The 21,127-nt window shown below is 36.7% G+C and overlaps 1 protein-coding gene across 4 annotated transcripts in view; it reads right to left on the bottom strand.

The window, feature by feature from the left end:
• LOC126552837 (probable nuclear hormone receptor HR3) overlaps nt 1-21,127 on the bottom strand; it is a 78,462-nt gene that overhangs the window by 27,512 nt on the left and 29,823 nt on the right. The window contains exon 1 of one of the 4 annotated variants that reach the window (XM_050207872.1): nt 16,342-17,913. The exons of 2 other annotated variants lie outside the window; for them this stretch is intronic. In XM_050207872.1, the coding sequence (XP_050063829.1) occupies nt 16,342-16,783 (442 nt within the window). In that variant the 5' untranslated portion in view covers nt 16,784-17,913. Of the gene's footprint in view, nt 1-16,341; nt 17,914-21,127 lie in introns of those variants that run through there. One more of the 4 variants, XM_050207871.1, reaches the window with a different exon arrangement.

Here is a 21,127-nt window from a genome sequence, read left to right as displayed (position 1 = left end):
TGTGATTGAACTATTATATCAATATATACAACTACGTTTTATATAGACCCCAATAAATATTCATAATACTGTTAAATATTTATTTTAAAAATAACCAGTCAAATTCAATGTTAGGCAAACGCCAAGCATATAAGAGATTCGTTTGTATGTCGATTACATCTGTAAAAATCGGTCAAGTATTTGTATTTCATTAAATTGTCGTATTCGTTTTAGTTTTTATTAATATTTTAATTTTAAGTACACTATGCACAATTTACCAAATTAAAAATAGTTAACAAAAAATGTGTTAAAACAAATTATTTTTTGTTGATAATTTTATGTTAGAGAACATTTAAATGTATTCTTAAATGGTTATACAATTCAAGTATCAAAAATGTATACCTACTCGTATAACTACCGGAAAAATAATTATATATATTAATTTTTAACTGCGATGTAAATAAAAAATACATTTGAAATACTTAAGATTGTAAAAAAATGCATTATATACTTCAACAAAAAATTGTTTTTAAAAGTCATATAAATGATCAACTTGAAAGAAAATAAAGAACGAAATATATATACCAATTCCGTCCCTATATGTAAAAACATTATTTTCCGTTCAATTATTTTATTTATACGTTAGGAGGATAGAAATATTCGAGTTAACTATAAATTGATTGTCTTGTAATATCAAAATTTAGCGCTACGATATTATTTGATTTAGTATTAATTTTGCATACCTAAATATACAGAATAAAAAAATATGAATGATAATTATATGCCACATTATAGTATACGACTATTACGATTTATTAAAGTTAATGCACTAATACTTCATAGTTAAATTACGTTAACTTTATAATATTGTAAGACATAGAGATACGACCACGACCACTAATATCTAATAAATGTTATAATACAATAAAAACATATAATGTAATAGATACAAATTGTTATCGGGATACAATTATATCGTATAATTGTTGGACCGGCTCAGGAATTAACGTGTATCGCTTGCATCGTATTTCAATATAATTACTATTCATATTTACTTATTGAGATACGTGACTCGCGAGTATACGATCGTCGCCGATCATGCCTCACAAATCATATTCGAGTTTAAAATCACGTTCCATAAAGATTGTCTAAAAACAATAATTTTATGAAAGGTATTTACAATACGAATATCACTATTGATTATGCCCAATTTGAACCTATTACCTTAAAATAGATCTCGTAAGTGAAAACAGATTTCCAATCACTGTAATCTTAAGAGATGGAGCAATGTAGTTTAGGTGTCTTATAAATTTCAAGAAAAACTTATACGGGGTAATCATCTAGAAACTGTGTAATAACTAATAACATAGGTGCTAACAACGGAACTTCATCAAACAATTATTAACAATTTCCTTTTGGATTTATTGAAGGATATTAGTCTTCTATATCTACTCTATAGTTCTATCTAAGAAACGATTAAATAAAGTAAAACAAAATATTCCAGTAGTATGCGAGTTTGTTGAATATGCTTCACGATAAGGATAACCGAGATCTACATAAACTTTGTTAAAAAATCCTGATCTAAATAGAGGAGAGGATTTAGATTCTGAAAACGACGGCTATACTAAATTTTAACCGCCGAGAAAGATAACGATACATATATAGAAAAAGTATATGGAAAATCGTGCAAGTCTTAGTTGAATATATAAGTGTATACGCATGGCGCCACTGCAACAATCATATTATTATGATTATTATTATAATAATCATTATCATATTATTGTGATAATTATAATAATTGCTGTTGTTATAATGCATTAATGTGGGGACGATCTGTGCAACACGGCACCGTCCAATGTTCTGTTTCAGAACTAAAGTATTACAATATTATATTATACCGTACAACGGGTGGAAATGATATTATTTAACGTGTATTGAACGCGACGAAACGACTCTAAATCTCTGCTTCCTACCTCCACCGGCTTTGTACCATCAACACGTATTGAGTATTATTGTTTTGGCGATTCGCGTGCAATAAATGTTGTGGAGTAATATGCGAGAGTGGATCGCGGAAATCCGACTGGTGCGTTTCGCGGAATAAAACGAGCGCGTAATTATTTACGTCGTCGTTGTCGAATTACGGCGAGCGTACTACCTACCTACTATATAGTAATAAAATATGTTTACCCGAAACGAGAGGCGCGGCGATGTGAGATGAAACTTATGTAATATTATATTATAAAATATTATTAAAACATTCATTTGGTTCAAATTTGATTCGTTTAACCTGAAGGATTTACATGCACTGGCAACTCAATCGTACACAATAATATTATTGTAATTGCAGTGCAGTTTGTATATATTGCAATACATAATATTCTCATGTAATTAGTATTATTTAGCTATTTTTTTTCTCATTCTCCGTTATCGCTACCGCAGTATAATACGAATTATACGATGTATTTTAATAACGATATATAATTATATAGAGGAACATTGCATTCGTGTTCAAAACCGTTACGTTATCGATAGGTTTATTTTCTGCTTAAATTGTTTGTATTACATCGCAAACATACACATATACGCTTTAGATAGGGACTTGGACGGCCGAGGAATATGATATTAAATACATTTGACGTTTGCCTGCGCTGCACGACTACGCCTTACCCCCGGGCACTTAAATATTATATTATAAAGTCGATCACCCGGAAACCGGATATTATAGCGGATTTGTGAGAATCGCCATCGCTCTTCCTAATCGTATAATCGTCGCAATAATAAAAATAATATATATATATATATCCCGGAAATACTACAGAGCGGAATAAATACGTGACAGCGTAAAATACATATTATTACATGCGTACCTTTACCTATTCCTTTTGTATTTAATTCGGTCCACTGCAACTTTTATGAAAGGTAAGCATATTTTATACTTTGCTCTTCTTCAATTTAAGATTAAGCACATAACGTTAAAATCCATAATTATTGTTAACTAATGTATTGTTATTAATTTTAACTTTTAAATATACCCAAAAAGCATTTTTTTTCTTTTGTCTGACCACCCGATATTGTAGAAAACAATCCACTAATCAAGTTGAGGTTGACCTATCACTTATCAGATTATCAAACCTCCATCATGACGCATAATATACGATGTTATTATGTATATATATATGTATTATATATAGGAGTTGTGGGTGGATTCTAAGGTTTTCCGGGGTGATGACCTAAGTTGAATAGGTGAGGTAAGGGTGGGTAGTAGGAAAAAGGGGTAAAAGTCGTCGATGCCGGACCGCCACCAAGGACAATCGATCGGTGTTAATGTACTTATCGCGGGGCAAAAAGAAAATTGCTGAAAAAACCTATGAATACCTATACCCACATAAAACCTACGACGGTAGAGTATAAAGTTATGGCCAATGGGCTTTGTAAGACAGTTTGAATTGATAAACTTCCCAACTTGAATGCCCACTAATATATTTGTGTTTTCGTGGTACATAAAATTATTCGATGTAATTATAATATGCTAATTATATTACACGAAAAGCAATATAATTTAATTTATTTTAGAAGTGGTTCGTATAACTATAATATGCTCTCAACGGCACAACGCACAATTTACATTTATTATAACAAATTTTTCCGAATACCTACTATTTTTTATCTCTTAGTTTTTCTAGTAGATTACTAGACGAAAACCCCGTAATATTGTCAATTTATTGTAAATTTGCTTTGATAACTGTTATAACCAGAGCCTTATTCTCAGAGTGGCTGAGTTTACACACACACACTCATATATACATATACATAAACTCTAGTACATACACACTACACACACACACTATCGGATCGACGATAACAATAGACAAAATATTGTAACAAAAACGCTGCTGCAGTCGTACAAGGCACATATCAATGCAATCAAAATATAAAATTAAATAAAAAAGTCTCGTCGACTACTACTTTCTAAAACGGTATTAAGCAGAAGAAAAATATACCGTTACCGTGAATACTGGCTACGTGTATATATTTGCTTAAATATATATATATATAGATGCGCATACTTGCCTATCTACTATTATAACTACATAAATATTATATATACATAATAATACACCACCCGCCGTCAATTCGGCAGCAGGTTTCGTGTTTTATTATTGTAAGAAAAAAGTTTATTTAATGATGATAATAATAATAATAAAACGGTGTTACGTAATCTCAGGTATACAGAGTACAGACCACCAGGTGGTATATATATATATAATATTAGCAGTGTGCAACTTTTTACTCGGCGGTTGTTACGAGTACACACACACACACACACACACACACACCACACACACACACACACACACAATACTATATAATATTATACTTGCCTACGCATGCATATATACCCACCCCGACTCTTATAAATATTGTACGAAACACAACAGTTTAATGCGTGGCTGTCGGATGGAGGGGGCCGCATTAACGCGGTAACGACGGCGAGGGAGAGCGCGAGTGAATGTCATTTACGGTTTGAGCGGGGCGTAAAGTGAAAGCGCAACGGTAAAACGAGAAAAAAGCGCTGGGTGGATGCGGCTACCACGAAGACGGCGACTATGCGTATAATTATCATTCGCCGGATGAAGCAAGTGAGGCTGACTGAAATTCTCACACCACTTCGTTACGAAAAGAAAGGAAATATATTTGTATAAATGTTTGGTATTTTCACATCTCTGACGTCCCGTCCGAAAATTATTTACACAATAAAACCATCGGACGTTATAATAGTACACTATACGTATTTGTATACGCACCATAACTACAGATAAACAAACGATAAAACACATAACTAAACAGCGGTGTGGATAATAGTTGTAGGATCAGCGAAATCAGACCTCGGCCTTTGTAGCTTATATATGATCTCAGTCAGTAAAAAACAGGAATTTGTTACAGTTGACCAGTAACGGTGCATGTAAATGGAAATAATTAATACATATGTCTATATCTATCACATTAACGAAAAACTAAACAAGCATATAGAAGCGTGATAAACATAGATGTATTATTGTAAACCCCTTATAAAACACAACTCGATCTTGCAGATAAATAGTATACCCACTGTCCAGTACGAACTAATCCAAACAAAAATTAAAAAACTACAAACTCTTCAAAATAAATTCCCGAGAATAGCGCGGTTCATGCAAAATAAACAGCTTCACGACGACACGAAATTACTATACATCGACATGAGTAGTAAATAAATTAAAAAACTTAAACAGCAGAACCAAATTTAAATCATATCCGCTCCAAAATATATTCCTAGAAAATCAACCGGACACCGAATATAGAAGATATTTTTCTATTATATTATTAAATAATAATAATAATTATTATAAAATTGTTAATGTGACATTTGTAAAAATATTGAGTATGCAGAGTGTAGACACGGTAAATTGAATAATAATATTTTATATAACTGTACAAGACGGGTGTGGTGGTGGCCGGTGGGATTAAAAATATAATAGTGGGAGGTCAGTTGACTCACAGCTTTTTTCCTTAATATTTTGTGCACCTTAATCTGGTATCGCCAAATATGAGAATTTTGCTTGAACAAGTTTGTACATGTACAATAACAATTTAATAAATTTTATACACGCTTCTCTCGAATCTTAATTTAGTTTATCTATGAAAACAGTTATAAATATAAAATATTACAATTATTTACAATGCACACCCACTATATTATATTTGATATAATAGATTATTTTAAACAGGGATATTAAATTTTCAACTTATGGCTGACAATACAAGAAGCTATTTTTAAATTTTCGCCTTCAACCTTTTACTCTTTTTAGTTTTTCCTACAGACTATAGTGTAATATACTATTGATTTTCAAGTGCAAAGCCTTGGATGAAATAAATATAGCTACACTTAATATATATTATGTATAATATAATATTATATTCCGTTAACTAATTATACAGAATGTGCTTATTTATGCTCTGCAATGTGCGTTAAGTTCACAACGTCTAGATTTTTGTACATTAATTTACATTAATAATATTCTTAACTAATATTATTAGAATAATTTTTACAAGTAAATACAACCTTACCTATTAGTCATTACTCATTACATTTGATTTATAATTAAAATTGGTATAACGAGTATAGGCGTATTTTTAAGGTTTGTATGACAATTTATAGAACGCGATTAATACAAATTAAAATTAAATTTCGATACCAAATTATATAAACCGTTTTTAAATAAATATCTAAAATGTTATTTTGTTAGTTATCTAAACTATTCGCTATTAATTAGTAATTTTTTTAACAAGAGTTTTTAAAACAAATTCTGTGTACATCACTAACTACTGACTGTAGTGTTTAACCAATAGAAATTATAATATATAGCGATTGCATTTAAAAAAAACGTATTATTACCTAAATTATAATACACGTATTATGTTCGTTTATCAAAAATTCAAAATTTGTCAAGAATTTATTATTGTAGGAATTTTATTTTTCTCACTTTTTTTTACTTATTTGTAGAAAACGATACGAAGATATTCGATACTAATGTACCTACTGCATTCAATTATTTCGACACTAAACTACATATTTTCCAATGTCCAATCGATAATCTATAGACAGAAACTTTTGAATCTTTTTCAATTCCTCGAATCAGCATAATGTGTTATAACCGGAAAAAACAACCATACCGTTATCTAACCCCACGCAGTTTTTGATCCGCTTATTGAAAGTATAAAAATAAAATCACTGTTCAGAAATACATCGCAGTTAATGAAGAGAAATAAGGTTAGGTATATTCTAATAATTTTTGTCGACACATTATTGGTAAGGTTAGGAATTTAAATAAATCCATTATTTACATGATTACGTCTATTTTACTTTTCTGTACTCATCCTCACACACTCCACATGTAGACCCAAAATAAGTCACAATTTCAAATTTTTAATCATTAACTGAAGTCCTATAGACGATTTAATCGTATAAAATGTTTATTTTAATTTATATACTATTCAAAATAATATATTTATTAATTATAAAATATTTAACTCAAAATTGTTTCGAACAAGATGATTCAAATTGTCTAATACCTAATTGAGAAATAAAAATAAAATACTTGAAAATACTTTGTTGAAAATATTACAACAATCAATAACAAAAAACTAAACTTTGACCAAAACTTTTGAAGTTTTTTTTAATTAATTTAATTATTAATAGCTGAAAGGAGCCACAATGTGTATATTTTTATTACCAACCGATACCTTGGCTATATAAAATATAAAATGATAACAATTTTCTGTAATCTTAAGTTTTACTAACGCAAACAATTATTATTTTCTACAGTACAAAACTTTTCTCAATAGTAGTTAAGAAAATGCCCTACGGAAAACGAGATGGAATTAATAAAATAACGTTATTGTATTGAATTAAGACAAGTAATATAAAAATTATATACAGCAAGAAAAACGTATGTGTATAAAATTCTTTTTGCAGCCACACGCGCCAGAAACTGACAAAGAATGAGATATTAGACGAAATAAAATGCGATTTTCTTAGCGCCCGCGGCTCGCGGAGTACAAATTTGCACAGTAAAACAGGATGATGCTTTTATCGTAAACTATGAAGAAACGATATCTTGGAAAACATGAAAAATTAATATTTATTTTTTCAATTTCGGTATCTAAATATGATACCGATAACGATGCATAAAACGACTAACAATACTATAGTGAATTAAAAATAATAATTAAACCATTTCCCGTTTTTCCATGACAATATATTATTATTGATAGTGTGACACATATGGATCACACTATATAAGCTGGATAACAATGTCTGTGCCTTTGCGATCGCTGTTCTTATTACGTGACTAGTGCCTTTTGTCTTTTATCACAGAGAGTAGTACCTATGTAGTATTATTGGATGCAATTTGCTCTGTCGTCGTGTGTATTGCGTCCATAAAACATATTATTGTAATGCACTATCGTTGCGCGACGCAGACGACTGTCCAACGAAATTGCCAGACACAACAATATTATATTATTATTATTATCATCATCCGTGCGCACTGTGGTTCGGTAATGCAATAATAATACGTTCGCGAAGTATTACATCTGTGCGACCTTTCAGACCTTTCGCAGCTCGCCCGCCCGCAACGTGACTCGCAGCGGTCTCGTACGGTGTACGTCCCGTTCGTTATATTTCGCTCTTGGGCTCCGTCGCTATATTTAATGCATTCACGTGCGGATCACATAGCGCAAGTATGACGTGACGTAAATTCACCACGCGGTCGTGTTAAGCCGTGTGACTGTCAAAATACATTTGTCGCGTAGGCTGCGGTTAAGTTAATATTGACCGTCCCGTTTCGACAGATTGTCTACAACGTATAGAAAATCTACCGAATAATTTGGCGTCATCAGGAATATTACAGACACTTGTTTGACCAAACGAACGGAGAGTCGATTTGGATCGGTAAGAGATAAGTAAAACACGTACCTACATTCGTTTTATCACTCGCCATCTTTACAAGCCGAAATCAACCCCATAGCGTCGCAGTATTCTACCGTTTCATAACTATACCTAGGTGTACGTTACAAAGTCATACATAATTTATGACATTGTACTGTACGAGGTCATTATCGTAAAATGTATATACGCGGCGAGGAGTAAATTTCGGCGAGAAAGGTGTGTTTGTTAAAAAAAACGTATACCTCTGTGTAGTTTCAATTGTCTCGTCGGTCAATTAAAAAGCCGTTTGCCGGGCTAGGGAAACTCTTTGATTTCGCAGGGGAGGGTAAACGTGGGACAGACACGCGTGCGTTCGTCATTATCACAACGAGAATGCGGTGTAAAGCGCAATAATAACTAATAAGACGTGTATAGGTGTTTAACGACCGTTTTATTCACAGTCAAACATTATCGTAACAGATTACGAGCGAGCGAGATGAAACGGCGGCGGCGGCGGCGGCGGCGGCGTAAAGCAAATGTCTGAACTCGGAACACAATATAAACGGTGTGTAGTGTATTATTATTATAATAATAAATAATAATATAATATAATATTAATATAATATATTGTGTGTTGTGTGTGCAGCGTATAAATAATAATAATAATATCATAACGGTACATTCTGTCGTCGCGCGCCGCCGCCGCCGTCGCAAACACGCGTGCGGGGGCGCGGGGAGACAACAGCTGACCGCTACCACCGCAACCGATCGTGTACATATTATTATTATTATTATTATGGTATATACCGTTATGTACGCGCGCGCGGAGCATAATAATAATATACAACAATTTTATCGTTTAGCCGGGTCGGAGCGGATGCGGCGCGCGCGGATTTTCCGCACGATTCGCGATCCGTGAGTGTCGTACGAAATATATATTTAATATATATATATTTTCCCCAGATACGTATCGTAAAACAATAAAATTATTTAATCGAATAATATAATATACTGCACAGTGTCCGCCCAGAGTTCCGTTCGCGTATCCCCGAGGGCGCCGGGGATGAGCGAAATGAAAGTATAGATGTAGGTAGTACTAAGTAATCCGTTGACGATTATTGTGTTTTTTGTGCACCGACGAAAAAAAAACATCAATAATAAACAAACAAACAAAATATAATATAATGACGATGAGTGTCCATCAGAAGTACACTCTGTGAGTGTGTGTGTGTATAATCACCACGGACGGAAGGATTAATCGTGTAACGTGTTCGATCATTTGCATCCGTCTATACACATTACAATATAATATATTATATAGGCTTACATTGTGCTGCTGCAGTTCCACTGCAGCTTTTGTATTGACGTAAAATCGAATATCACGCAGCCGATTCGATCGCCGAATCTATATCGTAGGTACAATACGAAATCGTACAATGATAATAGATTGTATTATTGGATATACTATACTACCGTATTAACCATGTGAAAAGATTAAAATAGTCCATTTTTTCAGTAAGTATCCACATGTACCGATTGATCCATTACATTGGCCGTGTTAGCGTCGGACTCAAATTCTATAACTATAGTATAACATTATACTTATAATAAATAATTTGTCATAGATTCTGCTCAAGATAGACTATAAAATAACTCATTACTCATCATTAAATTATTAATTATTTACGAGAGACTCGTAAAGTCGTAAGAAGGAAATTAATTGTTCATTTTTTTGGACTTTGGACTTTGTAGATAGATAAAGTATGACAGCGAGTAATGAGAAGAAAGCTGAGTAAAATTTATTATTTTAATAGATCTACAACGTACACAACTCGTTTGTATATTATTAATTATTATCACTATTATTACGTTATATAATAATCATGAGGGGTACTAAGAAATTTCACTATGTAAAATCCGGCCTTTGAGCTCTTTGATAACATCAAAAGACGTCTTATCATTTCTGTGGTTCTACCACCGAAGACGATGCCGAAAACTACAAACGCTCAAAAATCAAAATGCAAATTTTAATTACGTGACTGCGTGACTTAAAGCCCTTCCTAGTCACACTATAAAGCTCGGGAACCGAACGCCACGCAAATAGCTAATTAAAAGCTCTCACCCACATGTGTTGTCTCCCTATTACAAGTCTTACTATGTAACGTAGCAAATTTAAGTTCAGCAGTGCTTGTTTATTATAGCTTCATTAATCTTATAAGGGTGAATTTACCTATATTATCAAACTTTAAGGTAACAATAATATATTCTATGGTTTGTTGAAAGTGTACCATTTCAATAAATGCGAGTTATGGGTATCCTTAAAAATTAAAATATAGAAATAATATACTTCCGAGAAAACATAGAATATGTTATTATTTTTAATTTTAATTAGAGGTGAATTTACATTATATTAAAACTAATGAAGTTAAAGGAGAACTATTGCTAAAAGTAAATTTGCTTTGCTTCTTAAAGACACATGATGAGGGTGAGACAAGTCAGACATAACCCACGCGTTTATATGCATACACGAATATAAGATGAAGTGTTCAAATAATACATATAGGTTTCTGCCCAAATATTGCATGTTAAAGATAACGTCTATCGTGTAATATGAATTCTAATAAATATCAATATATTATAATATAATAATATTCAATCATCCAGGGATATTATAATACAGACATCAAAACGTTATACTCGACGTAGAAAACTCAAATAAAATATACTGAAAAGCTATTAAAGCGAATACATAATTATTTTACTATACCACTTATAATATTCATAATAATAAGGAATGAGTTAAATTTTAATGATAAATAATAACATAAATGCATTTTACCTACAACTAAATATCATTGTAATATTATACATTATTATAATATTATGATATGTTAATAATGTTATGCGAAACGAGGTTTTTATAAATTTTTTGCATTGTTATAGTGCCGCCGCCACATTAATATTGCACTTTGATTGATATTGCACCGGAAACTATGTTTTTTTGTATTATACAGTTCACGTTGACCGTGTGTGTGTGTGTGTGTGCATTCGTGTCATCTATATATTTTATTATGTAAATACGACTCGCGTAATATTAATTATATATATATGTATACACGAATAAAGAAAATACACCGTTACGGTGCGGTGACCGCCGAGGGGTTGTATTCGGTGAAAAACAATTCATTTTCCTCGCTTTGTACTAGGAATTGCGAAGCTCACCTCTGATACAACTCCTAAAAATGTGAGCGCATTTCTTTTTACATATTTTATTTATACCCAAACGATTATTATTATTGTTTCGCCTCGTCCGCTGCACGCATATTGTAACACAATAAACATGTTACAATATTATTTGCCTCCATCAATTCGTGATCTAGTGCGAGACTATACGTAAAACGCGAATAAGAATTTAATATATAAAAGCAATATCATGGAAACGTTAAATGTGTGCAAGGTACCTATACCATTTTAGTAGTTCTGCGAGTGGGTATACGTACGAACAGTACAAAGGCAGCGGAAAACGACGACGGCGAATTCCTTACTTCCTAACATAAAACATTATTATAATCGCCGAACTCTGACGGGCCGTTCTTAAAGCGAACATTCATCGTCTTGATATAAAATTGATACGACTCGAGGAAAACTACCACGGACCGAACACGCGGCGTTGGGCCCGATGACTGTTTGCCCGCACCCGCACTCCACACCAAAACAACTAAACTGTAATTTGCTAAACCACTATACTTTAATGTTTCAATAAGAATAGGTATAATATAATAGGATTTATTTTTAATATAATATTTAATTATTATTTTAAAACAAAAAAGGATTTATGTTGCACATCAGCTATTATAATATCTATATATACCTATTATGTTTGACCTAAATGAAAAAAATCAATTAAGTAGGTATAACTCTTTATAACTAAATTAAGTTTATACTGTTCTCCGCGCGTATTAAATTTAAACTTTTTGAGTTGAACACATTTTTTTATTACCTATCAATTGACTTATTACTTAAGTATAATTAACGCAAAACAATATTGTTTCCATTAACTCGACTGCCCTGTATTATGTTGTATACACGTTTTACAATATGATATAATATAACACCTACAGCAACCAACGATCGTTTATTTTTTTCTTTCGCGCATATTATAATATCGACGAACACGTGCGCGCAACGTCATCACACACGCCCTTACCTCGCGCACAATTATTTAGACATAATATTATTACAATACACGATATTATAATATAGTACCACTGCAGGACCGGAAACCATTGGAGGAGTCGTAAAACCGACCGTTAACTATTCAACCGATAACGGCGCGGCACAATAAAAGCCTGCCGAAAAACGTCCTGCGCGACGCGTTCGGTGTTGAGGGGAGAACGCGCGATGTGCAGGTAGGTGATCTGCACGCGTCTACCACGGTATACGACGCATACGATCGTCTGGCACGAACGCGGTAAATCGAACCATATACCTACGTCGGGGGTGGAAGAGGGGCTGTAAACGACAAGACGACTTCGGGGTTATATTATTATTGTATTAACCCTTTCGGGGCAATAATCTCATGGGTCCTACCCCGTACATATTTGGGTTAGGCGTTTTCGGTATACGTAATATGTATAACGTACACGCCTAACTGTACTATCGTGTGACGGTAATAAAACGTACATGCGCACAGACCGCAGCAACAATGACGACAACGATTACGGGTCGCAGTCGTATATAACATAATATGTGGCACAATGTATACATTACTATTACTATTATTATTATTATTATTTTTCCTTTTAATGTGCAGGTCCGTTACAAGTGCACGTATGTCGTATACACATTGTACGCGTTAAGACAGAGTAATACGGGGAAGATATGGGGGCAAACTGTCGTTCGTGAAACATTTTTTTTTTATTTTTTTTTTTATGTATTTTACAGCTCGAGTCGTCGAGAAAAGCTTTCGGTTCAAAGCGCCCCGCGATCCCACGCACTCGTCGCCGCCACCGTTCCAAGGTGGTTAATAATAATACAACGCCGCGTCGGCGTTGCAATAATTATCACACATCATCGTAATATTATACGGTGGCGGCGGCGTCGAACGTCGCGTCCGAAAAATCCGTTGGTCGTACGCTCGCGAAACGGCGAAACTCGCGAGCGACGTTCCGTATAATATATTATATCGTTTATTATTATGATTGTCGTCGTCGTCGTCGTCGTCGTACATTATTTCACTCCAATCATGTCGAATCGTACACGGCCGTGTAAGTCGTTTACGTGTTTTACGCGCCCCGCTGCTATCGTAGTAGTAATAATAATAATAATAATAACAATAATAATAGTAACAACAACAATAACAACAACACAGATATAATATATTATTATATTATCAACTTAGCGTCAACCCCCCGCGGAGTCGTCAGGATTTCGAAAATTTGACAGAGTTTCCCGTAACATCTCGCACGAAACGTGTTTGATACCGTTAAGTGTATAAATGCATTAATTATATAAATACAACTAAGTATATAATATTATAATGTTATTATCGGCGTGAATGGAAGAGGAGTTGAGACGTCGCAAGTCCTAGTAAGTATAGGAAAACTTTGTCGTACGTTCAAAAAGTATAAAACGATTAATTGTTGTTATACGATTATCGTATCGATATTATCACGTGTTAACATTTTCGATGGCTTATCGGTTAGAGTTTTAGAGAAATAAATCATAGCATAACGCTAGAAAATATTTTATATTATGAAATACGATTGGTTCTGTTTTTAGTATGAGGAGGTCGACCGTGTCAACAAAATAAGAATTAGAGTGTTCTAACTATAAATGTTATAAACATAAAAAGAGAAAAATATCAATGACAATGATGTTTTAAAAGAATATTATTTAGCTTTTGAGATACAATTATAAAATATTAAACGCGCTTACTGAAGGGTTAAAAATATACTGTTATACTCGGTTTATTGTTTTATTTGTTTTTATTGTTTGATTTTTCAGAATTATTTTTTAACGACGAGTGGGTGACCTTTTTCAACTCAACTCTATGGCTTATTTTGAACTCTGATTTTCCGAGAGCTCACCATTTAATCCTATATACAGTTACGCCCATGCAGTATTATAATTGGTATTATAGAATACATAACATTTATAGCCATCGGTATGCGTAATTTGTTGTTCGGTTTTTCTTTTGCGGAGATCGCCCGCCCGCCTGACAAGTCGTTTTGCATTTAATAATATTATTATACACGCAGACGGTATATTATATCAGTTCGCAATTGCTGCTGCGGAGAACGCGAATAGTACGATTTATTTATTTTTTTCCAAACACATTTTCTGATGACGGAATTATGCAATCGGCGGCGGCGTCGACAAGACTTTCTCCGCGTAAATACATTTATAATATTATTATACACTATAACGTAGGTACGCAAACCGCAGCGGGCGCCGCCGAGTACCTACTGACTACGACGACGGTGCAAAGGAAACGAAGACGAAAGAGAAAAACCATACGTCACATGCATTATGATAATATTATTAATAATAGATTTACTATACGAAAACTGCCTTGTTACAATAAAAATGTATATAATTTATATGGTGCATAAAATATATGTAATATTATTTGTTTGTGAAACGGGAAATCGTGCACGGGACGTGATGCGAATTTTTAAATTGTCTGCACAACCCTTTGTCGGGGGATCGTATGCGACGGCGTGTCATAAAAGGATTTAGAAAAAATCACGAAAAATTAAAAAAATAAACTGCTATACAATCGCATCTAAATAATATTATACGTACGACGTATCTCGGTATAATAATATTATTATGACCGAATACGCGTGTACGAGATATTTTTATATATTTTTTTGGAATATTTCGCCGCCGTCGCGGGTTTAGCAGGAAAACGTATTCGATTTTTGCACAGACACGCTGCAATGCTCGTTTGGGCTCGCAGTGAAAGATTTCGTGCTGTTGCGGCGGCGGCGGCGACCGGATATAAAACGCGCGTGGAGAAACTTTCGCCTGTTACGACGACGGCCGTTACGCAACCGACGTGGCGAGCGTTCGCGGACATTCTCCTCCGCCGCCGCCGCCACCTCCGCCTCTCTTTCCGCTCACCGTCTCTTTACTAATATAATATATATATAAACACGAACAAGATAATAATATAATATAATATATAATGATATCGAATGAGAGAGAGTTTCTCGGCACAACCGCTCTATACGTATATAATATATACGCAGTGATATTAAAATAAATGCGATGATGTATAATCTATATATATATATATAATATTATTATTACTCTCACACGGGGAGGTAGGTGATGCAAAAAACAAAACGTAACACTGTACGTTAAACCCATATCGCGCTTATTCCCAAACCGCGTTACTCGATATATATATATACGATATATCGGGCGAGTTAAGCCTACCTATATATATGTATACATTGTCGGGACTCGGGATCGCTACTTTGCGATTTTCTCATACCTATAAACGACACGAAACGAGTGTTTGCATACCTATAATATATATTGTAACGATATATAATATGTGCTGCGATATGAGGGGTGGCGGGGCGGGGGATCTCGCGTTTGCGGAAAGATCGATTACGCGCGCGTTTCAAGAACTTAACTCGGGTGCTCCGCATATAAGTATATATATATATTATTATAATTAAATATTTTAACAGCTGGTCGCGACGACGACTTAAATCCATATATACGATTTTACTACTACACTTTGCGATGACTAAGACCACGACGACAACAAACAATAATAATAATAATAATAATAATAATAATAATACGCGTTCGGTTCGCGCCCGTATTAACGTATATGTACAGAACTATATTTTGGTCGGTGCATCATCATATTATACCTTTTCTCAACACCACTCCGCTAACGCTGGACGACGTGCCCGACGACGGCGGCGGCGAACAGCATTGCTGCAACAGCGACGTGGTCGTGGCCGCCACGGCGCTGGCCACCGTCGACGACTGCTGTTGCATGTCTTCGACGATTCCCGCGCCCTGCGCTGGCGACAGTCCGACGCCCGTCACTCCGGCACCCCCCGAGGGCGACAGCAGAATGCAGTTGACGGCAGCGTTGGCGGCCGCCGACGAGCCGCCCGAGTGCAGGTGCTGTTGTTGCAGGTGGTGTTGGAGTTGCTGCTGCTGATGATGGTTGTTGTACTGCTGCTGCTGCTGCTGCTGCTGTTGCTGCTGTTGCTGTTGCTGCTGCTGCTGCTGTTGCTGCTGCTGATGGTGGTAGTACGGAGACGGAGACGGCGAAGACGACGATATGGGCGACGACGAAGACATTTATTATGCCGTCTCGTTGACAACGACTCGGTGCGGTCAAGTGGATGGTCTGGTGTCGGTTGTCGCGGTCGGTGCGACTGTCGAGATCACGTGTCGTTTGACATCACACAGTACACGGACCGATAGGCATTTGCGCTGACTGTTTTACTCTCTGCAGTGCGATAAAGGTCGTCGAGATGCAGACGTTTGCGCGCGTCTTGCGCGATGCGACGACGGTGCGGTTATACTCTTCGCCTCACTGCCGACGGTGAGCCGATCGGCGATCGTCTTCGTCGGTGTTGTCTACGGTCATCGTCTGCAATCCTCGAGCGTATCGTCGTCCAGCGGCTGCGACCGCCGTCGTCGGTTATATAATATTATCGTAATGTTATACTATATACCGTACGACGTCGTCCGTTACCAGTTATACGGTATACGGTCGCTACCCCGTGACACTGTATATCGTAATATGACGGTTTTCCGCCGTTATCTGACACGGCGTTATCGTGCGCGCGGAGGCGCCAACCGCACAATAATAATAACAACAACAACAATAATAATACGGTGTACTGCGGCTACGACGGATCCGTCCGGGACGAGCGAATGACGGCGAAAGGTTACGACGGGACGACGCAAAACGCCGTGCGTATTATTATAATATTATATTCCACCAATCGAAACGCGGCGCGACGTGCTACGGTACGCGATATCGTACGGCGGGGTACGAGTCGCGATATTATACTACTATAAATATAATATATACTATCTATATAATATCGTACGGCGATAATGATGATAATAATAATAATAATAACAATAAATGTTATTAATTACAAAGTATTTATTATTTTATGTGGAAAAAAAATAAAAAAATAAAATAAATAATTCGCGCAAAATAATATCGTTAAAAAAAAAAAAATAGAAAAAAAAATAAAAAGGTTACGCGGTGCCGACGATAATAACACTAATAATATTAAAATATGATACGCGCGTATATCGATGATAAAATCGAGTATATTACGCACACGCGAAAACGATACGTTTTTTGGACGTCGCGGCGATGCACGTACGGCGCGCAACACACACAACCAATACGTCGGACGGCACTCGCTCACTAACTAACCGCCGAGTACAGTGACTGAGTACTGACGTAGTCTGCGGCGGCGGCGGCGTCGGTGGGCGGCGTAATAGCCATTCACCGTCGGTACACGGTCGGTGGAGAACCGCGCGCGCCCGCGTGTGTACCGTAAGACGGATGGGAGGGGGCCAGGGGAGGGTTTTGGTGAGAATACGAAAGAATATTACACACACACACACACACGCGCGAACTCTGGTTAAGTGTATACAACAATATATATATACGTGTGTTGGCGCGATAAGGAAAGAGTGCGAGAGAGAGAAAGCGGCGCGATGTGTGGTGCAGTGTGCGAATAAGTTCGGCGAGGAGTGACTAACGGAAGAGAGAGAATATAAAATAAATAAATATAAAAAAAAAAAAAAAAAAAAAACTGTATGTGTGGTAATGTGAGTGTGTGTGTGTGTGTGTGTGTGCCGAGCGTCGGAAAGAATAGGAAAGAGAGTATTGTGTGCGAGCGAGGAAAAAAAACCGTATACACGTATAAATACAACGGGCGCGACGGAGACGGAGCTATGGCGTACAGACGCCGCGGAACGCGAGCGCGAGCGAGAGAGGTAGACCCGGGGGGGGGACGAGTGAGTGAGGTGGAGGCGGCGTCGAGTCGAGCGCACGACAGCAGAGGCGTCGCGCGAGCGCGCGCGCGCATCGCCGCCGCCGCCGACGGCAGTAGCCTAGGCGGCGGCGGCGTCGGTCGCATTCGCGCGTCGTCGATGCCGCCTGCGCGCTCGTCTTGTGTGTGTGTGCGTTATACACCGTACCCAAATGAGTGTCATAACGACATATCGTTGTTGTTGTTGTTGTTGTTATTGTTATTGTCGTCGTCGTCGTACGACGCGAGGGTGACGGGAGAGAGAAAAATTCGCGTCGACGTCTAATGTGGCCGCGTCGCGGTCGGTCGACCGCGTCGTCGACTTTGTCGCTGCGGCCGTAACGCCACCACCCTCGATCGTCCACACATACCCTCACACACACACACCTACACACGTAGAAGCGCTCCCGCCCACCCCTGACCGCGTCGAGCTGCCCACCTACCCCGTCTCAGACGTCAACGGTCGTAAATGCACACTCTGCCCGCCTCCACCCACCCCGCCGTGGGGAGGTGTGCTTTGTCACCGAAGACGTAACGGCGATGAACCGTGTGTGTGTGTTGTGTAAAGGAAAAATATGAATTTTCCGCAAAGTCGTCTCTCTCGTCTCGCGATCCGTGTCCTCGCTCCCCTCGCCCCGACACGTATTATTATAACGTCGCGATAACGAACCGGCCGACTCTATATAATATTTTATATATAAGGCGTGTATTATTATATACACGCATTCTGCACGCTCTCTATATATATATAGGTATATACGATTATGTTTTCAGCGAAAATCTGCGACGTGTGTATTTTGTTTTTCGGAGATAATTGCGTTTTATTCTCGGAAACCGACGGCACCGGATTTTCTTGATTTTTTCCCCTCACTACCGGGTCCCCCACGTAGTTTACCGTTTCGTGTTCCGTATTATTATTATTATTATATTTTTATAAATTGAATTTGCGACTTTTTGCAACTGTTATATTATTGTGTGTGAAGTATATTAAATGGTTTTTAGTTTGCAGTCGACGCTAATCGGGAAAGTTACTGAACCGATTTTTTTTTTGAATTTTCGCCCAGCGATTTCCGCATAATCTCTTGAAGGTTTTCGTACCAGTTGTATAGTCGTCGTTATCCCCTCCAGCGGCGCCCTCCCTGAACAATTTTTTAGGTAAAAAAAAAAATGATAATTTTTGTTGATTTACCTTGGTAACACGGCCAGATAAATTATTTTGTTATTTTTTATTGGCATGTGTCGAGTTTCGTCAGTGAGTTTTCCGCTATTGAGCATATAGAAAAATGTATGACATTACAGTTGATTTATTAACGTTTTTTTTATAGCGCGGACTACTATAAATATATTAAGCTTCCGCGCCTAGGGCATTATGGGCACATGTCTTGAGAAAAACTTCCAATGTATAACCGAAGGCAACGAGAAACATCGCCAATTATGCCTTTTCAAAGGCTTAAAGAGCAGCGTTTGCGTATACCGCTAGAACACGACATTTATTTTAATTTTTAGGTCTAAAGTCTGCTTTCAATTATCGTCCAGATCTTGACTATTTGAATGAAAATAAAATGCACCTTATAGGGCTAAACAGCGGTGCGATGAGACTTCTGGTTGTTATTGCGCTAAAGACAAAGTGGTACTACATCAATTTGAAGACCCACCATATCTAATTAAAAGTTTGATTGTATAAATTGTACATTTTGAATTTGAATATTTTCTCGATAATTCCAAACGGTACAATAATGGAAAATAATTATTATAATGTCGAGTCCAGATCGATCATTAACGAGTTAAGAAATCTAAAATTAATTACTAACGGTGATGAAACCTTTTTTCATTTTTTCTATATTTTAGTGCAAAAGTGTGTGCACGGGTAAGGCCGTGCGAGACAGCAAGTTTATTTTTATATATTTACAGTTAACAGACACACACGCATAATACGACGAAAAAACTAGTGTTATTTTCCAATACCTACCCACTTCGAATCGGAAAAGAACGACTTCCGAGCGGAAGTAATATCTGAGAAATAGAATATAACAACAATAATATAATATCACCACTGCCGACTCCGCGCGACCCTCCGCACGCCGTCGCGTTTCTTTTTATCATCGCGAATACATTTTTAAAACCTTCCGACACACGCGCGCACATACGACGCACGTTTTAATAACGATATCACGGCCCAAAGTGTATACCCACTCGCTCGCGCACCTACTCGTTTCTGAGAATGAAAATCGATGCCGTCGACGAGACGAATTTACAAAAAAATTAAAAAAAAAAAAACGAAAATACGCGCGTAACACGACGGACGTGCGAAAACGATCGCAATGCCGTTTTCTATAAATATTCCGAACACGACAGTTGTAATAACGCAGTCGGAAACTCGCGCGTGTATTATACACGCGTAATACAATACCATGAATCTGGTCGGAAAAACACCTGTACGAGGCGGGGGGGTTGGTTCGCGGCGACGGCAGCAGCGGCAGCAGCAGCAGCAGCAGTTGGGCCTATAAACAGGAGGGCGGGGTGCGAAACACACACTGCAGGTACACGGTATATATATGCGCGTATAACGTATGTGTACCACGCCGAGAAACGGTATTCTCCCGAACGGAGAAAAAAAAAATAAAACAAACCTTTGCGA

This window comes from Aphis gossypii, chromosome X, assembly GCF_020184175.1.
Source record: "Aphis gossypii isolate Hap1 chromosome X, ASM2018417v2, whole genome shotgun sequence".
Classification (NCBI taxonomy): domain Eukaryota; kingdom Metazoa; phylum Arthropoda; class Insecta; order Hemiptera; family Aphididae; genus Aphis; species Aphis gossypii.
This window is presented reverse-complemented; position numbering and strand designations above follow the sequence as displayed.